The sequence below is a fragment of the Panthera uncia genome, assembly GCF_023721935.1.
Source record: "Panthera uncia isolate 11264 chromosome B3 unlocalized genomic scaffold, Puncia_PCG_1.0 HiC_scaffold_1, whole genome shotgun sequence".
NCBI classification, from domain to species: Eukaryota; Metazoa; Chordata; class Mammalia; order Carnivora; family Felidae; genus Panthera; species Panthera uncia.
In genome coordinates this window covers 61824621-61847938 of record NW_026057582.1, presented here as the reverse complement: position 1 = coordinate 61847938, position 23318 = coordinate 61824621, and the positions used below count along the sequence as shown (strand labels likewise).

Below are 23318 nucleotides of genomic sequence, written 5' to 3'. Positions count from 1 at the left end.
TATTTGCACTGTAACAGAGTTTTCAGGCAGGGAAGGAGGAAGATTAGGAGCAATTGGCACTGAAAAAGGTCAGTTAAACAGATCAAAAGGCAATGATTAACCCTAAAGTAATCTAGAATTCTTTAGCTCAAGCACCTCCCTGGAATTTCAGAAAACTTCAAACTCAAATTTAGGAAACAATCAAGTTGATAATCCTATTTCTTAAGAGGTTCACAATTCAAGATGAAAATCAATGTCCCATGCAGTAACATGATTTAGCCTCATTTCTTCAATTTCTTCATTTCTTCTCTAGTTGTATTGAAATACTCTATTACCACTAAAAAAAAAATGTCATTTTACACTACCTTGAAAAATAAGAACATTACAAAAAAAGGGTTTTTTCTAACTACTCCCTGCCTTTTACAGTGACTCTAAAAATAAACCTTGATTACTGCTTTAATCAATACTCACATCTTGATTATATTCCAAGAAGACATGGAAATTTAAGTCTTTTCTCAAAATAGGATGTGCTGCCACACGACATAGGAACACTTCATGCATTGCAACAGTCTTCTTGAATATTGCCAAATATTCACTAGAAACAATACACATAATTAAAGGTAAAACACTGCATCAACTAGAAAATAGTCTGTAACAGTTTTCAACAAATACTCCAAATTATTCTAAATGCAAAATTAAAGATACAAATATATAATCCATGTAAACAAAGGTTTTAGTTGAACTGTTAATAAAATGTATAAAATCCAGCTCTGAAAAGACTTCATGCTAGTTAATAGTATTTATTATATTTAAATGTTAATATTTTTAAGTTTTATGAACTTTTCTTCCTATGCAAGTTGATGTTAAAGATAACTATAGGGGTGTTTGTTTTCAGCTCCAGAGAAAGTACACTACAAATTATTTGATACAATCTTTATGGATCAATTTCTCGGTAATTACTGCTTTTAAATACCTGTGTACAAAAAAAAATCTAAACTCAAACCTCAGTAAGCATATTTTCAACATTAATAATTATTTTCATCTAATGACCCAAACACACAAGAAAAAAAGCACACCACAGAGAGACTAATTTTTGTCATTACATTGGAAAATTATGTTTAAAATATTTTAATTTCATCAGTGAATCACAGTGATCATATAGTAATATACGTCAGTTTGAAAAAAGAAACACTCAAGGAAAAGGCCCAATATTCTTGCTTCAACTACGTGCAAGGAGGATAAATTTTACATACCAGCAAACCAGCAGGACCAATGTTGGGAGAAGTTTGATCTCTGTGAGGGTAGTCATTCAGTGAAGACAAAAAAGAAGGATGCAGAGGATGGAGGTAGCAGTAGAATAAACCCAAGGTTCTCTGTTATCCAACCCCTAACCAGACCACAAAAGAATCATGATCAGGGCCACTGGAAAACCACAGATTCTTTAATATTAATGTGCTCTGCTAATTTCCAGTTTTCAGTCTTATAACTATAAAAGTATGTATCTCTGTCTCTCAGACTATTGCTTGCACCCAGCATGGACAAAAATCTTAAAATATGTCACCTTACACTTTGACAAAAAAGATCTACTTTGCTAATTTATCTTGTCAAACGAGTTTAGCATTCTGAAGAGGAGTCTAGTAGCCAGGTGCATATATGCTTAAAAACTGAAACTAAGTGGAACAGGAGAAAAGGAAATGAATGAAGAGGAGAAATGATCAGAAAAAGAGTGATGGAGGTGATGATGATACAAGGGAAAGTGTTTACTTGTACTGCTCTCAAAATACAGAAAACGATATCCTGTAAATCTAAAATTACTTCAAATGTCTAATAAGAAGGGAAAGATTCTGCATTTTCAGCAAATATGCTAAACGCAAAACAGAAGTTATCTCCAGTTTTTTCAAAGATTTAATGCATTTCTAGTATATGTGAAACTAATAATCATTTAATGAAAAACATTTTAAAACTATTCTCTTTTTACTTTGTTCCTATTCTTTTCCCCTTAGCCAGAAGCCATAGGCAGAAAGAGGGCAAAAATTAAACACAGACACAGCCATTTAGACAGGTGCACGCGTGCACACACATGCACGCGCGCGCGCACACACACACACACACACACACACACACACTTTTTAAAAAAGAAAACAGAGTATGTGCAGAGTTGCTCGGTGCATATTTCTATGAGAAACAGAAAACAGAAGTTTGGGTAGTATGCACACATCGAAAAAAGAAAACCAGGTTGGCAATGACTAAGGCCTTGTAGATAAAAACCAAAACAACTTATATTCTGCTTCAAAAAGTCCTATTTCCCTTTCTACTATTTTTAAATAAAGTTTTGGACCCCCCATTTTCAATTTTCAGAGTCTATTTAAAACATTAATTTAAAGAATTTTACAATGTAGACAATTATTCTATAATTTTCCTGTAGGCTCTGATCATGATCATTAAAACTGGTTGTTTGGCTTAAACCTGCATCTTTCAGAAAGGGTCACTGTGGTGAAATGATTAAAAGGATGGGATATCAGAGAGCACAGAAAAAAGGCATTAAAATAAGCACAATTAACAAAACCAACAACAAAAATCACATACGCTTCCAGTTCCTGTTTCATCTTTGTGAATTCTTCCTTTGTCATGGACCCTTCTCCTTCTCCAAGCTTCTGTAGTTTTTCCCTTGAAGCATCAAAGTCAGGTCTTGGTGGTGCTGGTGGGATCTGTAAGAAAACCAAATCACTAATTTTAAAGACTTTTAGTTTTCACAGCAACTGTACTACTGCTACCATAAAAGACTGTGTCTGGGAGAGCTAAAGACATCTTGAATGAACACGGCACCAGGAATATCTCAATTCAGGTTAGAAAATTTGATTAGGTCCTTTGCACAATGAAGAAATATGGCAGAGCACTATTTTCTAGTATTAGAACAGTAGTTCCCAAACTTTAATCTGCAGATTCCTATGTGGCAACCTAGAGTCTTCAAATGTATAAACACATTAAGCTCTGACTATACACTAAATTAATATGCATACCAATTTTCAGAAGTATGTAAATAGTTTGATCAAATACAAACATATATTTTTAAATTAATGAATTCATAGTAGCTTTATGCTATTCTATGTTTCTTAAATTCATGGATGCCAACAGTACAATCCAGCAAGGGACGTTAAAAAGGGTTCCTTAATTGGAGGAGTGCACCAGAAGCATACAGCACGGACTTAAAACCAAGACAACAAAACAGAGATTAATGACTAACCTCATTCCATTCACTCACAGTAAGGGAGTGAGTAAATACTTATCTTAAGTAAAAATACAGTATCTAGAAGAGACATACCTTTCAAGGGAAGGATAGAAGAAAAAAGTTTACCTTAAAAGGAAGGGCTTACAAATAAGAATTGTTAAGGGAAAATGATGGGAAGCAAAGAAAGCAAGAAGAAAAGATAAGTAGAGGAAAAGTTAAAGAATGAATACAAGAAAAGAGTTATGCTTGAGGAAAGCAATAGGGAAGGAAGCATCAAGTACAGCTAAGCACATATTCACATCTACTATGCACCAGACATGATACTGAACAATGTGCATATAAAGATAAACAAGACATGGTCTTGGGTGCCTGGCTGACTCAGTTGGTAGAGTATGCGACTCCTAATCTTGGGGTTGTGAGCTCAAGCCCCATGCTGGGTGTAGAGATCACTTAAAAATAAAATCTTGGAGGGGCGCCTGGGTGGCTCAGTCGGTTAAGCAGCCGACTTCAGCTCAGGTCATGATCTCGCGGTCCGTGAGTTCGAGCCCCGCGTCGGGCTCTGTGCTGACAGCTCAGAGCCTGGAGCCTGTTTCAGATTCTGTGTCTCCCTCTCTCTGACCCTCCCCTGTTCATGCTCTGTCTCTCCCTGTCTCAAAAATAAATAAAACGTTAAAAATAAATAAATAAATAAATAAAATCTTGGAGCAGGGGCCTGGGTGGCTCAGTCAAACGTCTGACTCTTGATATTGGCTCAGATTGTGATCTTGCAGCTGTGAGACTGAGCCCCTCGCTGGGCTCCTGAGCATGGAGCCGGCTTAAGATTCTCTCTACCTCTCTCTCTGCCCCTCCTTTTCTCATATGTATGTTCTCTCAAAATAAATAAACACTAAAAATAGGGGCGCCTGGGTGGCGCAGTCGGTTAAGCGTCCGACTTCAGCCAGGTCACGATCTCGCGGTCCGTGAGTTCGAGCCCCGCGTCAGGCTCTGGGCTGATGGCTCGGAGCCTGGAGCCTGTTTCCGATTCTGTATCTCCCTCTCTCTCTGCCCCTCCCCCGTTCATGCTCTGTCTCTCTCTGTCCCAAAAATAAATAAAAACGTTGAAAAAAAAAATTAAAAAAAAAAAAAACACTAAAAATAAATAAATAGGGGCACCTGGGTGGCTCAGTCGGTTGAGCATCCGACTTTGGCTCAGGTCATGATCTCAAGGTTCATGAGTTTGAGCCCCACGTCGGACTTGCTGCTGTCAGCCTGTCAGCACAGAGCTCGCTTCAGATCCTCTGTCCCCCTCTCCCTGCTCCTCCTCCACCTGCATTCTCTCCAAAATAAGTAATTAATTATCTATCTATCTATCTACCTATCTACCTATCTATCTATCTTAGGGTGCCTGGGTCCTGGGTGGCTGAATTGGTTGAGCATCTGGCTCTTGATTTTGGCTCAGGTCATGATCTCAGTGTGATAGGGTCAAGCGCTGTGTCAGGCTCTGTGCTGAGCATAGACTCTGCTTAAGATTCTCTCTCTCTCTCTCTCTCTCTCTCTCTCTCTCTGCTTCTCTTCCCTGTTCCTGCTAGCTAAAATAATTTGAAAAAAAAAACAAAAACAAAAACAAACTTTTTTTTATATGTGATTAAGTATTTTTTTACTTATCATTTTTATTATTTTTTAAGATTTACATCCAAGTTAGTTAACATATAATGTAATAATAAAAAAAATATTAAAAAAAACAAGTAAAGATGGTCTTGATCTTTGAGGAGTGTTTAGTCTATAGAAGGAAATTGTAGTAAGAAAATGCCATTAGACAAGATGAGGAAGAAAAGGTGGAAATAAGATGGGAAGAGAAGAAGGAGTTTCCAGTTTGGTGAACACACTGACATGCTATGGAGGTGGAAGGTGGTATACCTGGAGAGGGCATGAAAGTTATGCCCCAACCCCAATCCCTGTACCTTGTCCTATGCATCTCTTCCTTTGGGCTGTCTGGTTGTATCCTTTATATAAACTGGTAATTTTTTTTTAAAGAAAAAAAAAGAAAAAAATGTACGGCCAGTGGTCAACCAAATTTCGAGTTACACAAAGAAAAAGCAAATGACTGAGAAGAAGTAGCACAAGGATGGAGAAAGAATCAAGTCAGGATAATTTCAAGGATATCAAATGAAACTAAATTTCAGGAATCTGAGTGTGGACAATGGCTAAGGCACAACATCTGGTACATACTTAGATTAGATGACTTCTTAAGGTACCTCCAACTCTAAGTATTTGTCTACCTAAGTGTTCAAAACCAGTATGGTTTGTAACATCCCCTTACTTAATCCCTAGGAAAAACCCATTTCACTTCCAGTAAACAATAAGAATTTAAATTTAAATGAAGGAGCATAACATAGCCATAACTCCACACTTTCAAACTAGGCAATTTAGGATAAAAGGTGATCATACATTGTGGTTTCTAATTGGCAATTTAAAAAAATTACACCAGTTCACTAAAAATTTAACACATAATAAAGTACCTAAAAAGCTCCTAGAAAATGGGATTAAAATGGAACCCCAATACTCACAATATAACCTGCATAGTCTTCATTTTCAACGAAGGAATCATGAAGCCAGATAAATTCTTCATGTTGTCGAACAACAGAAAACTCATTTTGTTTAAAATTTGGCAACGAACTCTGCAAAGACAGAGATTCTCTTGAATAAAAATCAAAATTGCACTAAAAGGCTTTTAGTAAATATTTTTAATCTTATTTTTGTAAATTAGTCTCATGCGAAAGATTATCAGCACTTTTAAACTCTATTATGAAAACTCGGAGACATCAGACAAAATTATCCTGGGATGTTTGAGAAAATAATTTGACAGACTTATTATACTTATACTGCTACCACCATTTAAAAGTTATCTTACTAATATATATCAAACTCAACTATTCAAAGAAAAACAGATCTACAGTCTGAAAATATGCCTAAAAACTGAAATCCAAGAAGAAAATAATTTGTAAGACAGTAATTTAATTAACTGAAAGAACAAAACAAAATTGAAAACAAGAATGATGAAAGATATTAATAGAAGTCTAAAGAAAATTAAACCTGCATTACACCTAGGTTTTGTGAGTAATTCGTAAATGTTAGTCTTTAAAAAGTGCATTTTTTAAAAAAAAAGTACATTTCCCTGGGGCACCTGGATGGCTCAGTTGGTTAAGTGTCTAACTCCTGACTTTGGTTCAGGTCATGATCTCACAATTTGTGGGATGGAGCCCTGCGTGCCCAAAGCCTGCTTGGGATTCTCTCTCTCTCCCTCTTTCTCTGCCCCTCCCTCCCTCCCTCACGGATACTCTCTAAATAAATAAACTTAAAAAATTTAAAAAAAATTTAACAAGTACATTTCCTTAAAACTGTTACAATAAAAGCAGTAGCTTATAAACTAAAATATAGTTTACTTCTAATTATGTTCAAAACCAAAGTTCCAGTCAATATATTATCACATATATAACATCTGCACAATAAATAGCTAAAATAGTACAAGTACAAAATCACATTTACCTTTGTGTGAACAGTGAATTTTACTTTATCTCTCTCACTCAGAGCATCAGAAATGTCCACTTGCAGAGCAGCATCACTTTGAAGATCTACATTTATTGCTTTAAGCTAGAAAAAGATAATACCTTAATAAAAATCCTATGGGCATTTATAGAATCTCATTCTTTTCTCAGACATTAACACAATGCAAAAACAAAACAAAACAAAACAAAATAATCTTAAATCTAAAAAAGTACTCAAGTTCATTAGAACTACATACATATTTTGAAGGGCAGGTTATTTGGGTATGTTATTATCTTAATCAATTTTTCATTCTATAGTATTCAACTACGCTTTGTATGAGTCAATGGGCTAACCATTATTCATTATAATTTCACTCAAAAAGTAAACTATTTTTTCTCTCTCCTCTTCTTTGTCATTGTGGTGTGTGAAGTTAACTGCTTCTTACCATGGGTAGCAGCAGGGAAGTCTGGAAGGTACCCTAGCCTAGGAGCTTGGATGACCTGGGTTTGAATCCCATCTCCGCACATTAATATACTCTGATTTGGGTCTTCTCACAAGACTTGCAGAATCATGCTTAAAATGTGGCCAAGAAACAGGGGTGCCTGGGTGGCTCAGTCAGTTAAGTGTCCGACTTCGTCTCAGTTCATGATCTCATGTTTTGTGAGTTTGAGCCCCACGTCGGGCTCTGTGCTGACAGCTTGGAGCCTGGAGCCTGCTTCGGATTCTGTGTGTCCCTCTCTCTCTGCCCCTCCCCCATTCACATTCTGTCTCTCTTTCTCTCAAAAATAAATAAAGATTAAAACAAAAAAACAAAACAAAACAAAACAAAAAAATGTGGCCAAGAAACAAAAGCAGAATCATCCCATTCCCCAGTGAATTCGGATGAAAACTGGTAATAAAATCAGGTACAACTCCAAGAGGAGCCACTGGAGAAGAACCAAGCTGCTCTAGAATGGATAGCACATTAGATGACATATATATTTATGCTGCATGAAGGTTACATACTTGTATTCTATCACTCTGTAAACATCACTACCACCTCAACAATAAACATGTTTTACTAGAAAAATGATTTTTCTCTGTTACTATGCTTCTGCACCAGTAAGATGACTCAGTAATAAATATGCAGGACCTTTTGTTTGAAAGACATAAATACATAAAATAAACTATTTTCCAAGAAGATGGTCCATTAACATTCAAGTGTCCTAAAATTAAGGAAAGTATCTACCTTTTAGAACAAGAAAAATAATGAAAAGGCTAATAATTTTAACTCTATTGCTTATTTTAGTTCAGGAATTTACAATGAAACTATTAAATATATTACATATAACATATTTATAGTGCTAAAAAATGGCAACATAATACTCAATAACTACCTCCTGTGTAGGAATTAAATCTCACATTTTACTCTACAAGCTTTAATATACTTAAATGATTGAATACGTTCTCTATGTAGTGCTTCCATTTACTAGTCTATGAGAAGACTTCTCTATAATTCTTTTTTTTAAGTTTATTTGACAGAGAGAGCTTGTGTGCACTTGAGCGGGGGAGGAGCCTGACACGTGGCTCAAACTCATGAACTGTGAGATCATGACCTTAATTAAAATCTTATTATTTTTTTTTTTTTTTAACATTTTTTTATTTATTTTTGGGACAGAGAGAGACAGAGCATGAACGGGGGAGGGGCAGAGAGAGAGGGAGACACAGAATCGGAAACAGGCTCCAGGCTCCGGGCCATCAGCCCAGAGCCCGACGCGGGGCTCGAACTCACGGACCGCGAGATCGTGACCTGGCTGAAGTCGGACGCTTAACCGACTGCGCCACCCAGGCGCCCCGTAATTACAATGTAAAAGGAAAAAAATGCTGGAAGCAGAATTGTTTATGACCCCAGTCATATATTTAAAAGTGCAGGGGCACCTAGGTAGCTCAGTTGGTGTCCGACTCTTGATTTCAGCTCAGGTCATGGTTTCACGGTTTGTGAGATCGAGCCCTGCATCGGGCTCTATGCTGACAGCATGGAGCCTGCTTGGGATTCTTTCTGTCCCTCTCTCTCTCCGCCCCTCCCTCGCTCGCATTTTTCTCTTTCTCTCTCAAAATAAACAAACTTAAAAAAAAATGCATACATAAAACGCTTATAGGAAATATAACAAAATGTGACCATCAGTGGATTTTCTTTATATATTCCTTCATTGTCCCAATTGTCCACAATATGCATGCATTACTTTTACAAATGGTGGGGAGCCCCCTTAAAATGGAAATCCCATGATCTATTAAAATATTAATTTTAGGAATTTTTTCATTAAATAGTTGTTTAACTTCCATTAGTAATGAACAAAAGTAACATTTCACTTCTGTACTATTGGTTCTAGATTGAGTAGACCTGTTTTTAAAAGATAAAGACCATTACAGGGGTGCCTTGGTGGCTCAGTCAGTTGAGCGTCCAACTTTAGTTTAGGTCATGATCTCGTGGTTCAGGAGTTCAAACCCCATGTTGAGCCTGCTTTGGATTCTCTCTCTGTCTCTCTCTCACTCTGCCCTTCCCCTGCTCGTGCTCTTTCAAAAATAAACATCAAAAACATTTTTAACAAAAAAATAAATTACATGGTACTGGGGTGCCTGAATGGCTCTGTTGTTTAAGTGCCCTACTCTTGATTTCAGCTCAGGTCATGATCTCATGGTTTGGGAGATTGTGCTGAAAGCTCAGAACCTGCTTGAGATCCTCTCTCTCTCAAAATAAATAAATAAACTTAAAAAAAACCCAAACACTTAAATTATGTAGTACTATCTCTGATGGCCTTTAGTAAAAACTTTATAGGTAACTTAAGTTTATATTAAGTTAAATTTCATCAGTAATCATCTTTTTTAAAGTTTATACTATAACCTTACATAAATTATTTAAAAATTTGTTATTGTACTCAATGCTATATGTAACCATTGTCTGATAAAAGAAATGAAATTAAGAGTTGCCTTGAGGGGCACCTGGGTGGCTTAGTCAGTTAAGCGTCTGACTCTTGATTTCAGCTCAGGTCATGATTTCATGGTTTATTGAGTGGTATTGAGCCCCACATTTGGCTCTGGGCTGACAGTGTGGAGCCTGCTTGGGGTTCCTCTCTCAAATAAACAAACAAATAAATAAACAAACATTAAAAGGAAAAAAAAAAAGAAGTGTTTCCTTTTTTCTCTTTACTCACAATCAGGAGACTTTTAAGATGCTTATTGTGGTAGAGTGAATAATGGTTCCCCCCAAAACATGCACATCCAAATATCTGGAACCTGTGGACATTACCTTATATGGCCAAAAAAAAAAAAAAAAAAAAAAAGGCTCTGCAGGTGTGATTAAATTAAGGATCTTGAGATGGGGAGATTATCCTGGATTTCCCAAATGGGCCTTAAATGCAGTTACAGATATCCTTATAAGAGGTGCAAAGAGATTAGACACAGACAAAGGGGAGGGCAACAGGACTATGGATGCAGAGATTAGAGTGATCCAGCCACAAGCTAAGGTTTGCTGGCAGCCACCAGAAACCAGAAGGGACAAGCAACAAATTCTTCCCTAGAATCCCAGGGAGCATGGCCCTGCTGACACCTTGATTTCAGTTCAGTGATCCTGTTTTCGGACTTCCGGCCTACAGAACTGTGAGAGAATACATTTCTGCTGTATTCAGTGATCAGATTTGTAGTAATTTGTTAGAGCAGCCACAGGAAATTAATAAATTTATCATTACGATTTTTGGAATAATAATCTTGGCTTTTCTTATGTTTTCTCTGCCTTGTCAAGCATTTCCCAAATACAACTGACAGGCATCAACCTGGGTACTTGTTAAAAATACAGAACCCCCGGCCTGATCACAGGTTTATCAAAACAATCATCAGGGAATAGCCTTAAAAACTGTGTTTGGAAACCCTAGCCTAGACTTACAGGGTTGTCTTTGCCTTTACAATCTTTGAAAACTTCAACTCAACTGCTAATATTTTGTTTTTAATGATTATATAAAACATTGTTCCCAGGTGTTATATCTGTATGTACATTTTAATTTCCAGATTTATTTTAACTGTTGCATTATCAATTTTCAGGATTTCTACATCTGAATAGCTGTTATTTATTCTTCCAATTCAAAGTTATTCCCAATTATTTCTTTCTTCCATTTCCTTATCTCTGTATATCAAATATACTTGCCTCCTTTTTTCTGATAGCACAACGCTTGGCTTTTTTAAATTGTAACTTTTTTTGATAACAAATATTCTTATGTTATGTATTTACTGCTTTTGTTCTTGGATTCTCTCTTTTCAGGTATACCTTACATACAACGAAACACAGGTTTTAAGTATATAATTTGAAGAGTTTTGACAAATACACAGGTTACACGCCTGTAATCATGACCACAATCATCCCCAGAAATTCCCATTACTTTTACGTTTCTACTTTTTTTTCTAACTCTTCTATAAATTCTTTTGTATGCCTTACGAAAGCTTGTAGTCCTTCACATACGGTCTTACAGCTATTAATCCAATCTATCATTTGTCTTTTTCATTCTTTTAGCAAGTATGTTCTAGAACTGATCTCAGGAAAAGCGCATGAATCATACATAAACAGGGTCACAGCAAACTGCTGATGCTGAGATTGTGACTCCTTTAATTTATTTTTCATACTAGATTCAAAATATCAGTTTCACATCTCAATTTTTTTTTCCATTTCCGAGCTTACAGAGAAAAGGAGACAAAAAGGAATATTTTGTTTGACAATAGATTTGCTTCACACACATCAGGGTGTTTTGTTTTGTTTTGTTTTAAGCCCTGTTTCTAATAACTAAGATGTGTAATGGAAAAGCCAGCCAATAAATGAAATCATCCCCTACACAAATACAAAATTTCCAATGAAAGCTAATCTGCTATTATTTCATCAATTCTAGATGCATACTTTGCACATTTTAACATCTGAAATAGGAATGCCTTATAACTGATGACAAATTCCAGTTTAATTGGCAATCTTTTTTCTTTCTTAGTGGCATATAAAGTATACCTTCCAGTCAATTGTGCCTTAGATTTGATAAATTTTTATTGTAAATTTAATATTAATTTCATAAAATATACACAACATTTTTCAGGCATTTATTCTTTTTTTAGAGAAAAGTTAATGTTAGTTTTTAATAAGGGAAAGAGTGAAAGCAAACAACTTATGATTCATCAACATTTAATTAACTTTTTGAAATTAGTGAGGTAAGTGAAGAAATTCTCATTAGACTACATTCACCAGTTTCATCCTCATCTGGGCTGACAAACTTTGCAGTCTTTTGTCAAAGACTGGCTAGGTTAAACATTAGTGTCATGGTCAAGAAAAAGACAAGACAGAGCAAATGGATTAAGCAACATAAATACAGTACCATTAAAAAGATAATTTGGAAGACACTGTCCTATTGCTGATTAATTTTCCACATGTAATTTTTAGTAAAGAAAACATTCACTACTAGTTTACTATACTGACTCATTTACTATAAAATATCTACTTTAGAACACTTCTAAAAAATTAGTTGTTCATCTTTTGCCAGAAAAGCAAATGTATAGAGATGGATGGATGGAAGAAGGAAGAAAAGGAAAATAACTGACTACTGTATAGCCTCCCAACTGGTGTCTTGCTTCTGTCCTTTTCGATCTTTTTTAAAACATTTTTTTAACATTTATTTTTGAGACAGAGAGAGACAGAGCATGAACAGGGGAGGGGCAGAGAGAGAGGGAGGCACAGAATCCAAAACAGGCTCCAGGCTCCGAGCTGTCAGCACAGAGCCCGACGCGGGGCTAGAGCTCACAGACCGTGAGATCATGACCTGAGCCGAAGTCAGACACCCAACCAACCAAGCCATCCAGGCGCCCCTGTCCTTTTCCGTCTTTAATCTATTCCTTATAATCCTATTAAACTAAAAATCATTCCTCAGCTCAAAACCTAGAGGTCCCTACTTGGAGAAAAGCCAAAGTCCACCAGGCCCTACAAAGTCTGCATCAGACATCATCTCTCAGGCTAATCTATTATTCCTCTGGCTAACTGCAGCCCTGCCATATGGCCTCTTTGTTGCCCCTTAAATACAGAAGCATGCTGCCACCTCAGGAGTCATTGCACTCACTGATCCCTCTACTGGAACATTCTGCCCCCAGGTGTCTATCTGCATGACTCACTCCTTCATTTCCTTCAAGTTATTTACCAAAATGTCACCTTTTCAAGAAAGCCTTTCCTGGCAACCCTAAGACTGCAACTCAACTCCCCTCCACCCCCAAACAAATCCCTATCCCCCCTTTAAAAATATTTGTTTATTTAACTTATTGTTTATTTATTTGAGAGAGAGCAGGGGAGGGACAGAGAGAGAGAGGGAGACAGAAGATCTGAAGTAGGCTCTGTACTAACAGTGGAGAGCCAGCAGAAAGCCAGCAGAGAGCACGATATGAGGCTTGAACTCACAAACCTCAAGATCATGGCCTGAGCTGAAGTCGGATACTTAATTGAATGAGCCACCCAGGCACCCCAATATTTATTTTGAGAGAGAGAGAGCGAGCATGTGCACAAGTGGGGGAAAGGAGAAGAGGGAGAGAGAGAATCCCAAGCAGGCTAGGTGCTGTCAGTGCAGAGCCTGACTCAGGGCTCAATCCCACAACACCTTGAGATCATGACCTGAGCCAAAATCCAGAGTTTGATGCCTACCTGACTGAGCTACTCATGCACCCCACACCTCATTTTTTTCATAGTACTTGTTTACCATCTACTATATTTTATTTTTTTAACAGTCCTCCATAACTATAATGTCAGCTCTGTAAGGACACAAATTTTTATTTTGTTCATTGCTATATTCCCAGTGGTGGACCTCAATAAATATTTATTGAATGTAGAGAAGAGTAGAAAGAAAGGTGGTAACCATAACTGGGCTAAGAAACTGTAATTAAGAGTATAATCAACAGAACACCCCTGAGACAGACAGAAGTAAATTTCATTAGGCTCACGAATTCAGGCCAAATTTTAAATTTATTTAACTCCTAGCACAAATATGATTTTGGAAGTCCTGTTAATACATCATTTTTATTATTACTGTACATCTTATACTGAGCAGTCAAATCAATGCTTGATTATATATACATTTTCTGGAAATTGGCATTTGCAGCCAGATTTTCTCTCATATACTATACCTGGTTTGCAAATTCCCATAATTAGTATCAATTCAACCATCAACTCTCTGCGTTTACACTTTGAACTGCTTGCTGTATGTGGATAGATAAAGTTACAGCTGGCATTTGCAAGCAGACTTCCTCTCACATACCATATCAGACACAATAAAATATTACTAGGGTATTAGTAGGGAGGGAAGTACTAATGGTGTTCACCTCTGCATTCCCTCTAAGTCAAAGTTAATACAAATGTACAAGTGTACAAATACAACACTTTACTCTTTACACAATATACTAATACACATTTATTTAATAAACTTTTTAACGAACTTAAAAGTATATTCAAACAACAGTCCTAGGTATTATGGAATATATAAGGTGAACAAAAAGCCTTGCCTTCAAGAAATCTGTAGTGAGGAACACAAATCAACGTTATGTAATAAAACACAAAAATTAAGTGTTTCCTATTCTCTTTTCCTTACCAGTTTTTACTATGTGTACAATTTAACCTTATCAATACCTCCTGTCCTGTGACCTTTCCATGTATCTCCAGTCTGTTACCCCTTTCTCTACTTCCCTCCTCTTCCACCCCACTGCATGGTGTATCACTCCAATACTTTTCTTACTGGTCCTAACAATTCTCATTGCTCTTTCTGCCATACTTGGCTTGCAAATTCCCACACTCAGGATCAATTCAACAATCATCTTTGCTTTCTGAGCTGCTGAGTGTGGCTAGAGAAGTCACAACTGGTCTAATACAAATTAATGGTCTTCAAATTGCATTAGGCTCTTAAAACCACTCAACACTCCTGGAAAGATCTGTTCAGCTCCCCCTTCTGATTCCTTTCAGCAACTACACCAAACTTTTACTACCTCAACCATCTATATTTCCACGCCCACTCTCAACAAGTGACTTTGTTTCCCACATCCCAAAGAAGTAAACACTAGCAGCTGTTTTTTCCTTAGACCCATCAATAAACTCTTCTAGCCTCATCATCTCCACTTTCTCATAAGTGGTATGGAGGGCAGAATTGTCTGCCCACCTGAGCATTTAATCATCCTGTCTGCTCCACAACCTGTTCATATACTGCTCTTCTAGTCAAGTTAGCCTCGGTCCCACAAACCCTTCACACACTGAGCACCTAATTTCCAAATCCAATACTTTTTAGTGTTCTTGACTTCTCTGGAGTATTTTGCCTTGGTGATCATTCTGTCTACTTCCTTTAAACTCTCTCACCTTCTGGGGACTTCTCTCATACTCTTCCTACCTCTCTCAGCCCTGTCAATCGATCCATTTCTTCTCTATAACCCTTAAATGTTGGTTTCTACAGTGCTATCTAGCCTGGGCAATCTCAGTCGTCCTTGACTATAACTCCGAAATTTGTATCATCAACTCAGACCTCTTATTCTAAGTTCCCAATTATACTTTCACCCTACCAACTAGACATACCCACCTGGATGTATTCACTTATTAACAAATAAATGCCTTCAATGTACAAACCACTGTCCTAGGTGCTAGGGATAGAGCAGTGAAGACACAATCCTCATCCTTACAGATCTTACATTCTAGTTTGGCAGGAAAGGGATTAAATGCCTTATAGGCACTTCAAATACAACATATATGAAACCAAACATATTATCTAACCTTCTGTTTCTCTCTCCTGCATTCCTCATTTTCTCTTTTTCCTTTGCCCAGCCCATGTACTTATTCAGTCACTATGCCCTGTTAAATCTATCTCCTAAACATCTCTTTGCTATGTCCCTTCCTTCATCCCCTATTTCACTGCCTTAGTTATACCTTCATCATTTTTCATCTGGACTGTTGCAACGGCCTGTTAACTGATTTCTCTGCTTTATGAAAGGAAGGATCAATCCACCCTCCACATCAGTTATCTACAATGCTATTTTCATCTAGGCATAGGCCTTTCCCAGCTTAAAATCCCTCAGGACTTCACACTGACTGGAATTTTAATTATTATGCACCTTACACTTAATCTGTACATATCTGCCCTTGTCCCATATCTGCCCCTGCTTCCTGTAAGAACAAGTACTCCAAGTAGAACCAAATTATTTACTCATGCTATTCACTCTGCTGGCAAGCCTTCCTCTTCCTGAGAGCCTACAAAATTCCTGCTCAACATTTAAGGCTTAGTTCATTTAGGTAATAGCATAGTGGCTAAGAGTGCCAGACCTGCAGCTTGACTGGCTGAGTCTGAATCCAGCTCTGTTAAAACCTTGGACAAGCTATTTAATGTCTCTGAACTTCAGTTCTCCTTTCCAAAGAATAGTAGCAACTACTTAACAGGGGTTTGAGAATTGAGTTAATATATGGAAAGTAGCCGGCACAGAGTAAATGCTACATTGGCATGCAGCTATCATTATGTCCTCACTACTTCCCCTTCTCTCAAAGGTAAACACTCTCTCCTTTGTACTCCCATGGCACTTTATCATAAGTCTGTCACTACAGTGTGATGGTCTTAGGGCGGGAACTTTCTTTTTCTTCTGCCAACATTCATCTTCTTATCCTCTGCCAATAGAATCGATGTCACATTTTTATCTAAAACAACTATCAATAAATGTGGAGTGTATTCAAACTGTTATGTAGGTACAAAAGAAAATGCAAACATCTGGCCAAGTCTTCAAAAACAAGTCAAATTTCAAGTGGAAAAAAAAATGTGAAGAAAAAAAAGCCACTCTACAACATTAAAAAGCATGCGTAAAGCAGACATTAAAGTGCAGAGGTGCCTGGGCAATGACAAATGGACTAGAGTATGTCTAGAGTGTGTATGTGTGGGAAGGACATACTGAGAAATAAGCCAGACTAAAAGTGTCATGAATGGTGTTTAATGCTTGTGTAAGGAGTTTGAACCTTACTGCAAAAGAACTGGGTCCAAGTAAGTACTTTTAACTAGTGGCATTATATGATTTAGTCATTTTAATTAGGTAACTTGAAATACTTAACAAGGCTGGATTGGAAGGCAGACAGACAGGAGACACAGACCAATGACAGGAATTGCTACAATCCAGGCAAGAAACAGCAAGGACATTAAGTGGGGCCATACAAATGAAAGATGGGATAAACAGTATTTTTGAGATGAAATTAACTGGCCTCAGTGATTATACTAATATGGAAATGAAGGATGATTCAGGTTCTTTGCCTGCACGATGGAAAATGATAACATTAATGAAGATAAGGAATAGAGGGGGAGGAGTAAGACTAGGAGTCTAGGAGAGCTGTAGTTACTCCACCTGGAGTAATGCTGAAAACAATAAACATTTTATTTAGAACTAAAATCAAATGCTAAGAATTATGCCATCACACTGGCACCCACTGCTCTTATTTAACAAGCACAAGCACATCAGAGCAAAATGTGTCCAGTTCAAAGGGCTCATTTGTTTACTAAATAATATGTTACTGTCTTTCATTTTGGGGAAAAAATAGCCTATTATGTAGAGGTATGGCTACAGGATGGCCAGTATTTTTCAATACTGTGTATTTTTTAAAGCCTGCTTTTTAAGTTACTCATAAAACAGTATTTTCTTAAGGCTGTAAGATTCTCTTCTGTTCCAAATATCATCATGAAAATTTAAGGCTGCTTAAAAATGTGTTTTATTACTTATTTTTCTTAAGTTTATTTATTTTGAAAGAGAGAGAGAGTGAGCACATGAGTGGGGAAGGGGAAGAGAGAGTGGGAGAAAGAATCCCAAGCAGGCTCTGCATTTTCTGCACGGAGCCCAATAGCAGGGCTTGAACCCACGAACCGTGAGATCATGACCCAAGCTGAAATCAAGAGTTGGACACTTAACTGACTGAGCAACCTATGCACCCCTAAAAATGTATTTTAAAATACTGACTTTAACTTTGCCTACTTGCTGCTCTGTATGAAATGCTTGCATTATTTTTGAATCTGTGATTCATATCAAAATTCCTATCAATATATGCACTTCATGCTTTTTCTCTATCAAGACTCTCATTCTTTTTTTTTTTTTTTAACGTTTATTTATTTTTGAGACAGAGAGAGACAGAGCATGAACAGGGGAAGGGCAGAGAGAGAGGGAGACACAGAATCTGAAACGGGCTCCAGGCTCTGAGCTGTCAGCACAGAGCCCGACGCGGGGCTCAAACTCATGGATCGTGAGATCATGACCTGAGCCGAAGTCGGACACTCAACCGACTGAGCCACCCACGCGCCCCAAGACTCTCATTCTTAAAAGGCTGAACAAGGGGCGCCTGGGTGGCTCAGTCGGTTAAGCGGCCGACTTCGGCTCAGGTCATGATCTCGCGGTCCGTGAGTTCGAGCCCCGCGTCGGGCTCTGTGCTGACAGCTCAGAGCCTGGAGCCTGTTTTAGATACTGTGTCTCCCTCTCTCTGACCCTCCCCCGTTCATGCTTTGTCTCTCTCTGTCTCAAAAATAAATAAACGTTAAAAAAAAAAAAAATTAAAAAAAAAAAAAAGCTGAACAAGATAACCTAAACTAAAATTACAATGCTTAAAATTCTAATGACAACCTATTTCTATCAGGACAAACACAATATAAGGAAATTTAAACAGGCTAGATATTTCTGTTCTTATGAGGAAATAGCAGGATAACTGTGTAGCTATAATCAAAGTTCAGTGCCCAACAGAAACTTCTTGGATGCTTGCTGAAAAAGTAGTATATGTCCAGAGCTAGAACAAACAATCCTAAAATCTGTATGGAACCAGCAAAGACCCTGAATAGCCAAAGCAATCCTGAAAAAGAAAACCAAAGCTGCTTAGGCATCACAATTCTGGACTTCAAGCTCTATTACAAAGCTGTAATCATCAAGACAGCATGGTACTGGCACAAAAACAGACACACAGATCAATGGAACAGAGCAGAAAACCCAGAAATGGACCCACAAACATATGGCCAACTAATCTTTGACAAAGTGGGAAAGAATACCCAATGGAAAAGACAGTCTTCAGCAAACAGCATTGGGAAAACTGAACAGGGACATGCAGACGAATGAACCTAGACCACTTTCTTACACCATACACAAAAATAAACTCAAAATGGATGAAAGACCTAAACAGGAAGCCATCAGAATCCTAGAGGAGAAAACAGCCAACAACTTCTTTGACCTCACCCACAGCAACTTCTTACTAGACAGGTTTCCAGATGCAAGGGAAACAAAAGCAAAAATGAACTATTGGGACCTTATCAAGATAAAAAGCCTCTGCACAGTAAAGGAAACAATCAACAAAACTAAAAGGCAACCGATGAATGGAAGATGATATTTGCAAATGACATATCAAATAAAGGGTTAGTACCCAAAATCTGTAACAAACTTATCAAAATCAACACCCCAAAAAACAAATAATCCAGTGAAGAAATGGGCAAATGACATGAATAGACACTTCTCCAAAGAAGACATCCAGATGGCCAACAGACATGTGAAAAAAATACTCAACCTCAATCAGCAAGGAACTACAAATCAAAACCATAATGAGAAACCATCTCACACCTGTCAGAATGGCTAAGATTAACAACTCAGGCAACAGCAGATGTTGGTGAGGATGCAGAGAAAGAGGAACCTTTTGCACTGCTGGCAGGAATACAAACTGGTGCAGCCACTCTGGAAAACAGTAGGAAGGTTCCTCAAAAAATTAAAAATAGAACTACCCTACAACCCAGCAATTGCACTACTAGGTATTTATCCAACGGATACAAAAATGTTGATTCAAAAGGGCACATGCATCCAATGTTTATAGCAGCACTATCGACAACAGCCAAAGTATGGAAAGAGCCCAAATGTCCACTGACAGTTATATGGATAAAGATGTGGTGTGTGTATACACACACACACACACACACATACACACACAATGGAATATTACTCAGCGATCAAAAAGAATGAAATCTTGCCATTTGCAACAACGTGGATGGAAGTGGAGGGTATTATGCTAAGTGAAATGAGTCAGTCAGAGAAAGACAAATATCATATGATTTCACTCATGTGAAATTTAAAATACAAAACAGATGAACATAAGGGAAGGGAAGCAAGAATAATATAAAAAGAAAGGGAGACAAACCACAACAGACTCAAATACAGAGAACAAACTGAGGGCTGCTGGAGGAGTTGTGGGTGGGGGGATGGGCTAAATGGGCGAGGGGTATTAAGGAGGGCACTTGGTGGGATGAGCACGGGGTGTTATATGTAAGTGATGAATCACTAAATTCTATTCCTGAAATCATTATTACACCATATGTTAACTAACTTGGATTTAAATTTAAAAAAAAAAGAAAGAAAAAGTAGTGTATGTCAATTACACTCGGATTAAAAAAAGAAGAAAAAGAAACAAGAGATATAAAAAAAAGTAGTTATCTGTCCTTTTCCCTGCTTCAGGAGGGCAGAACCCAGAAACTTTTGTTTTGTTTTCCAAACACCTCAGGTGATTCTGAAGCAAGTGTTTCAAGGCCACTCTGAGAAATACTTGTACTGGTTCTGGCATCAGAAACATGGTTTAAAGTCCACCTCTCCCACTCATTGGTTGTGTGACCTCAGACCACTTAGTTTCTCCAAGGTTCAGATTTTTCATCTGTAAAAGGCGAATACTAAGTTTCACAAAGATGATGAGAGGATATAATGAAACAATGCTTATACAGTACTTAACACAGTGCACACCTATAATTATTACTATGATTTATCCAGTTCCACAGGACAAAAATAAGGAAGAACTAGACATATATACATATTCACCATGACATTCCAAATGCTTTGTAATTCATGGTAATGTTTTTTCCATTTTCATATTAAAATTTTCATCTCTAAAATTCTACAAAAATCTCCTCGTCAGGCATGCTCTTTGTCTCCCTTTTCCTTTAATTTTGGAATACATGAAAAAAGTTTTTGGCCACATTACGTAAGTGCTTCCAATTTCATAAACAAATCGTACCAAAGGCATAAGGCAGTGAACGTGAATATTAACCAGAAAATACTTTTCATATCAACATAAATACTCAAAAAAATTAATATTTTTACTCAACATTAGTCAGATTTTATAGGAAAGCAAATCCTGTTTGCTTTTTCTGGTAGACCACAAAAATTAGACACAAAGTTATCTAAACAAAGAATGCCAACTGCTTTATATTTAGAAAAATCAGTTTAATTGGACTATAATCAATTCATCTCCTTTCGTTACACAACTCTAGTGGTTTCCCCTATTTTAAAATCCTAAATGTAATCTATAAGTGACCATCTATCTAACTCCACTGCCTTATCCCAGAAGATGCATATACACACACAGTTTTTTAAAAATTCATTAGAAACTAATTTTTTTTTTTAGAAATAACCAGAAATCTACAGACGCCTGGGTGGCTCAGTTGGGTGGGCATCCGACTCTTGATTTTGGCTTAAGTCATAATCCCAGGGTGGTGGGATCAAGCCAGGCTTTGGGCTCCATGCTGAGTGTGGAGCCTGCTTACAATTCTCTCTCTCTCTCTCTCTCTCTCTCTCTCTGCCCCTCACTCTCAAAATCAATCAATAAATAAACATTTAAAACAACCAGAAATCCATACGTATGATGCTTTCACACTAACTAGAAATTCTAAATGATGCTTTTGTGTAAACTGAGAAATTTATTAAAACATCATTTATAAAAGTATGCAGCCCCCTCTGCATCCTTTTTATCATTTGAAAGCTTTATAAAGCTCATCAGTTAATACTACCTCAGCTTGTATTTAAAAAACAATAATATCCTTCAAGAATATTTTATCACCTGCCAAAAATCAACTAACTGATGGGTCCCCCACATCATCTAACATGAATAAGTAAAGGCAAATGGAAAACTGAAGTGCAGTCTGTTAAATGTAATGGAACCAAGGAACCTTGCTGAGCTGCAATCATCATACATCAATATTTTTCAAGTGCTCACTTGTACAAGGCACTATACAGATTACACCCTTCAGCCAAGGCAAATGGGGGAGGGGGGGGAGAGTGGGAGGGAGGAATCGGAGGCCTGGAGGCCCTTTCTTAAGTGGCATGCAATTGGCCTCAAACTACCACCAAGGGAACTCTGCAAAAGATGTATTTTTTGGACAGTAAGAAACGTAAAGATACCGTGAGCTTCCAGCACTTTGCAAAATCTGGCAGGATACTGGAGAAGAGTTAAGGTTCCGCGACAGTGAAATTCCTTGCAAATGGGTAATTTAGAAAAAGCTTGTACTATGTCTGTTTTAGGAGAGAAGGGTGGGCGGCAGCGGGTTGGAGGTCCACAAGAAGGTGCCGCCAGAAGATCTGAGAATGGGTTTTCACAGCCCCGAAAGTGTCGAGGGTGAGAGGACGGAGGGATCCAGCTCCGGCCTCCACCTCCACTTCCCCACCTGTCCCGACCCAAGCGGTGGAGGAGGTCCAACGGAGGGTCTGAGTCAGGGGCAAGCAAGCGGTCCTGGGTCCTCGGGAAATCAGAACGGAGCGGCCCCGAGGGAGGAAGGGCTGCAGGAGGGCGGGGCGCGGTGCAGCGAGGAAACCGAAAGGAGGACGGCGGGGGAAAGGGGCCGTGGGACCCGGGACCCTTCCGGGTACCACACCCGGGGGCCAAGACGGGGGCGGGAGGGTCCCGTCAGCGACAAGGAGGCAGAACTTACTCCGCGGTCCTCCTCCGAGAGGAAGTCGGGGCCGTCGTCCAGGCCTTCCTGCGGGGTTGCCGGGCCCGGCACACCGGGGGAGAAGATGGAGTTGGGGAGACACAAAGGGAGACATTAGTGCCAGGCCGGCGCGGCCCCCGCGCCCGCCCCGCGCCCGCCGCCCCCACCGCGCGCCCGGGGCTCGGCGCCGCTGAGAACACCCACCATCATGGCTGCTCCGAGTCGAGGGCCAGCGCAGGCGCGCACCGCACCGCGGGGCCGGAGAGAGAGCCGGCAGCAGCGGGAGGGGCGGGGCTGGTGGCAGCAGCGGGAGGGGCGGGGCTGGTGGCGGCAGGCGGGGGCGGGGCCTCAGAGCAGCCCGCTCCGCCCCGCCCTGGAGCCGAGGGCCGGGGGCCATGAGCTGTAGGAAAAAGGAAGGCAGGGCCCTCCGCCCAAGGTCGAAGCACCCTAGTCGGAAAGGCCCCAAAGGCCCAGACCCACATGGCTGCTGGCGGGTCTCAGCTGGCCGGCTCTGACCCGGAAGGAGCCCAATGCCACCCGGGGAGCTGTCCAGTTCCCTTTCCCCGAGGGCTGCAGTGAAAAAACCAAGCAAGCGCTCTCCAGAAGCCACAATAAATCATCTTGTCTTTGTATTATGCCACACGATAATTAATCACAATTAATATTTTGCCCATAGAAACTGTGAGAACTAAGGGCCTTCACACAGTCAGCTGTAATCAAGCGTTTACTGTTGATGAGGTAATAACCTCAGGGTTTGGGGCACTAATGGTTGAGCACTATAAAAATGAGTTGTTTGCGTTACAAGAGTATTCCTTTCATTTGTATGAACA

At 38.8% G+C, this 23318-nt stretch overlaps 1 protein-coding gene across 1 annotated transcript in view; it reads right to left on the bottom strand.

Moving 5' to 3' along the window:
- Positions 1–22777, bottom strand: part of SNX6 (sorting nexin 6) — a 49835-nt gene extending 27058 nt beyond the window's left edge. Inside the window, exons 1-6 of the mRNA XM_049612910.1 lie at positions 22693–22777; positions 22489–22536; positions 6734–6838; positions 5755–5865; positions 2566–2687; positions 451–574 (exon numbers count right to left, since the gene is read on the bottom strand). Coding sequence (XP_049468867.1) covers positions 451–574; positions 2566–2687; positions 5755–5865; positions 6734–6838; positions 22489–22536; positions 22693–22698 — 516 coding nt within the window. The 5' untranslated portion in view covers positions 22699–22777. The remainder of the gene's footprint in view (positions 1–450; positions 575–2565; positions 2688–5754; positions 5866–6733; positions 6839–22488; positions 22537–22692) is intronic.
- Between the last annotated feature and the right edge of the window lie 541 nt (positions 22778–23318).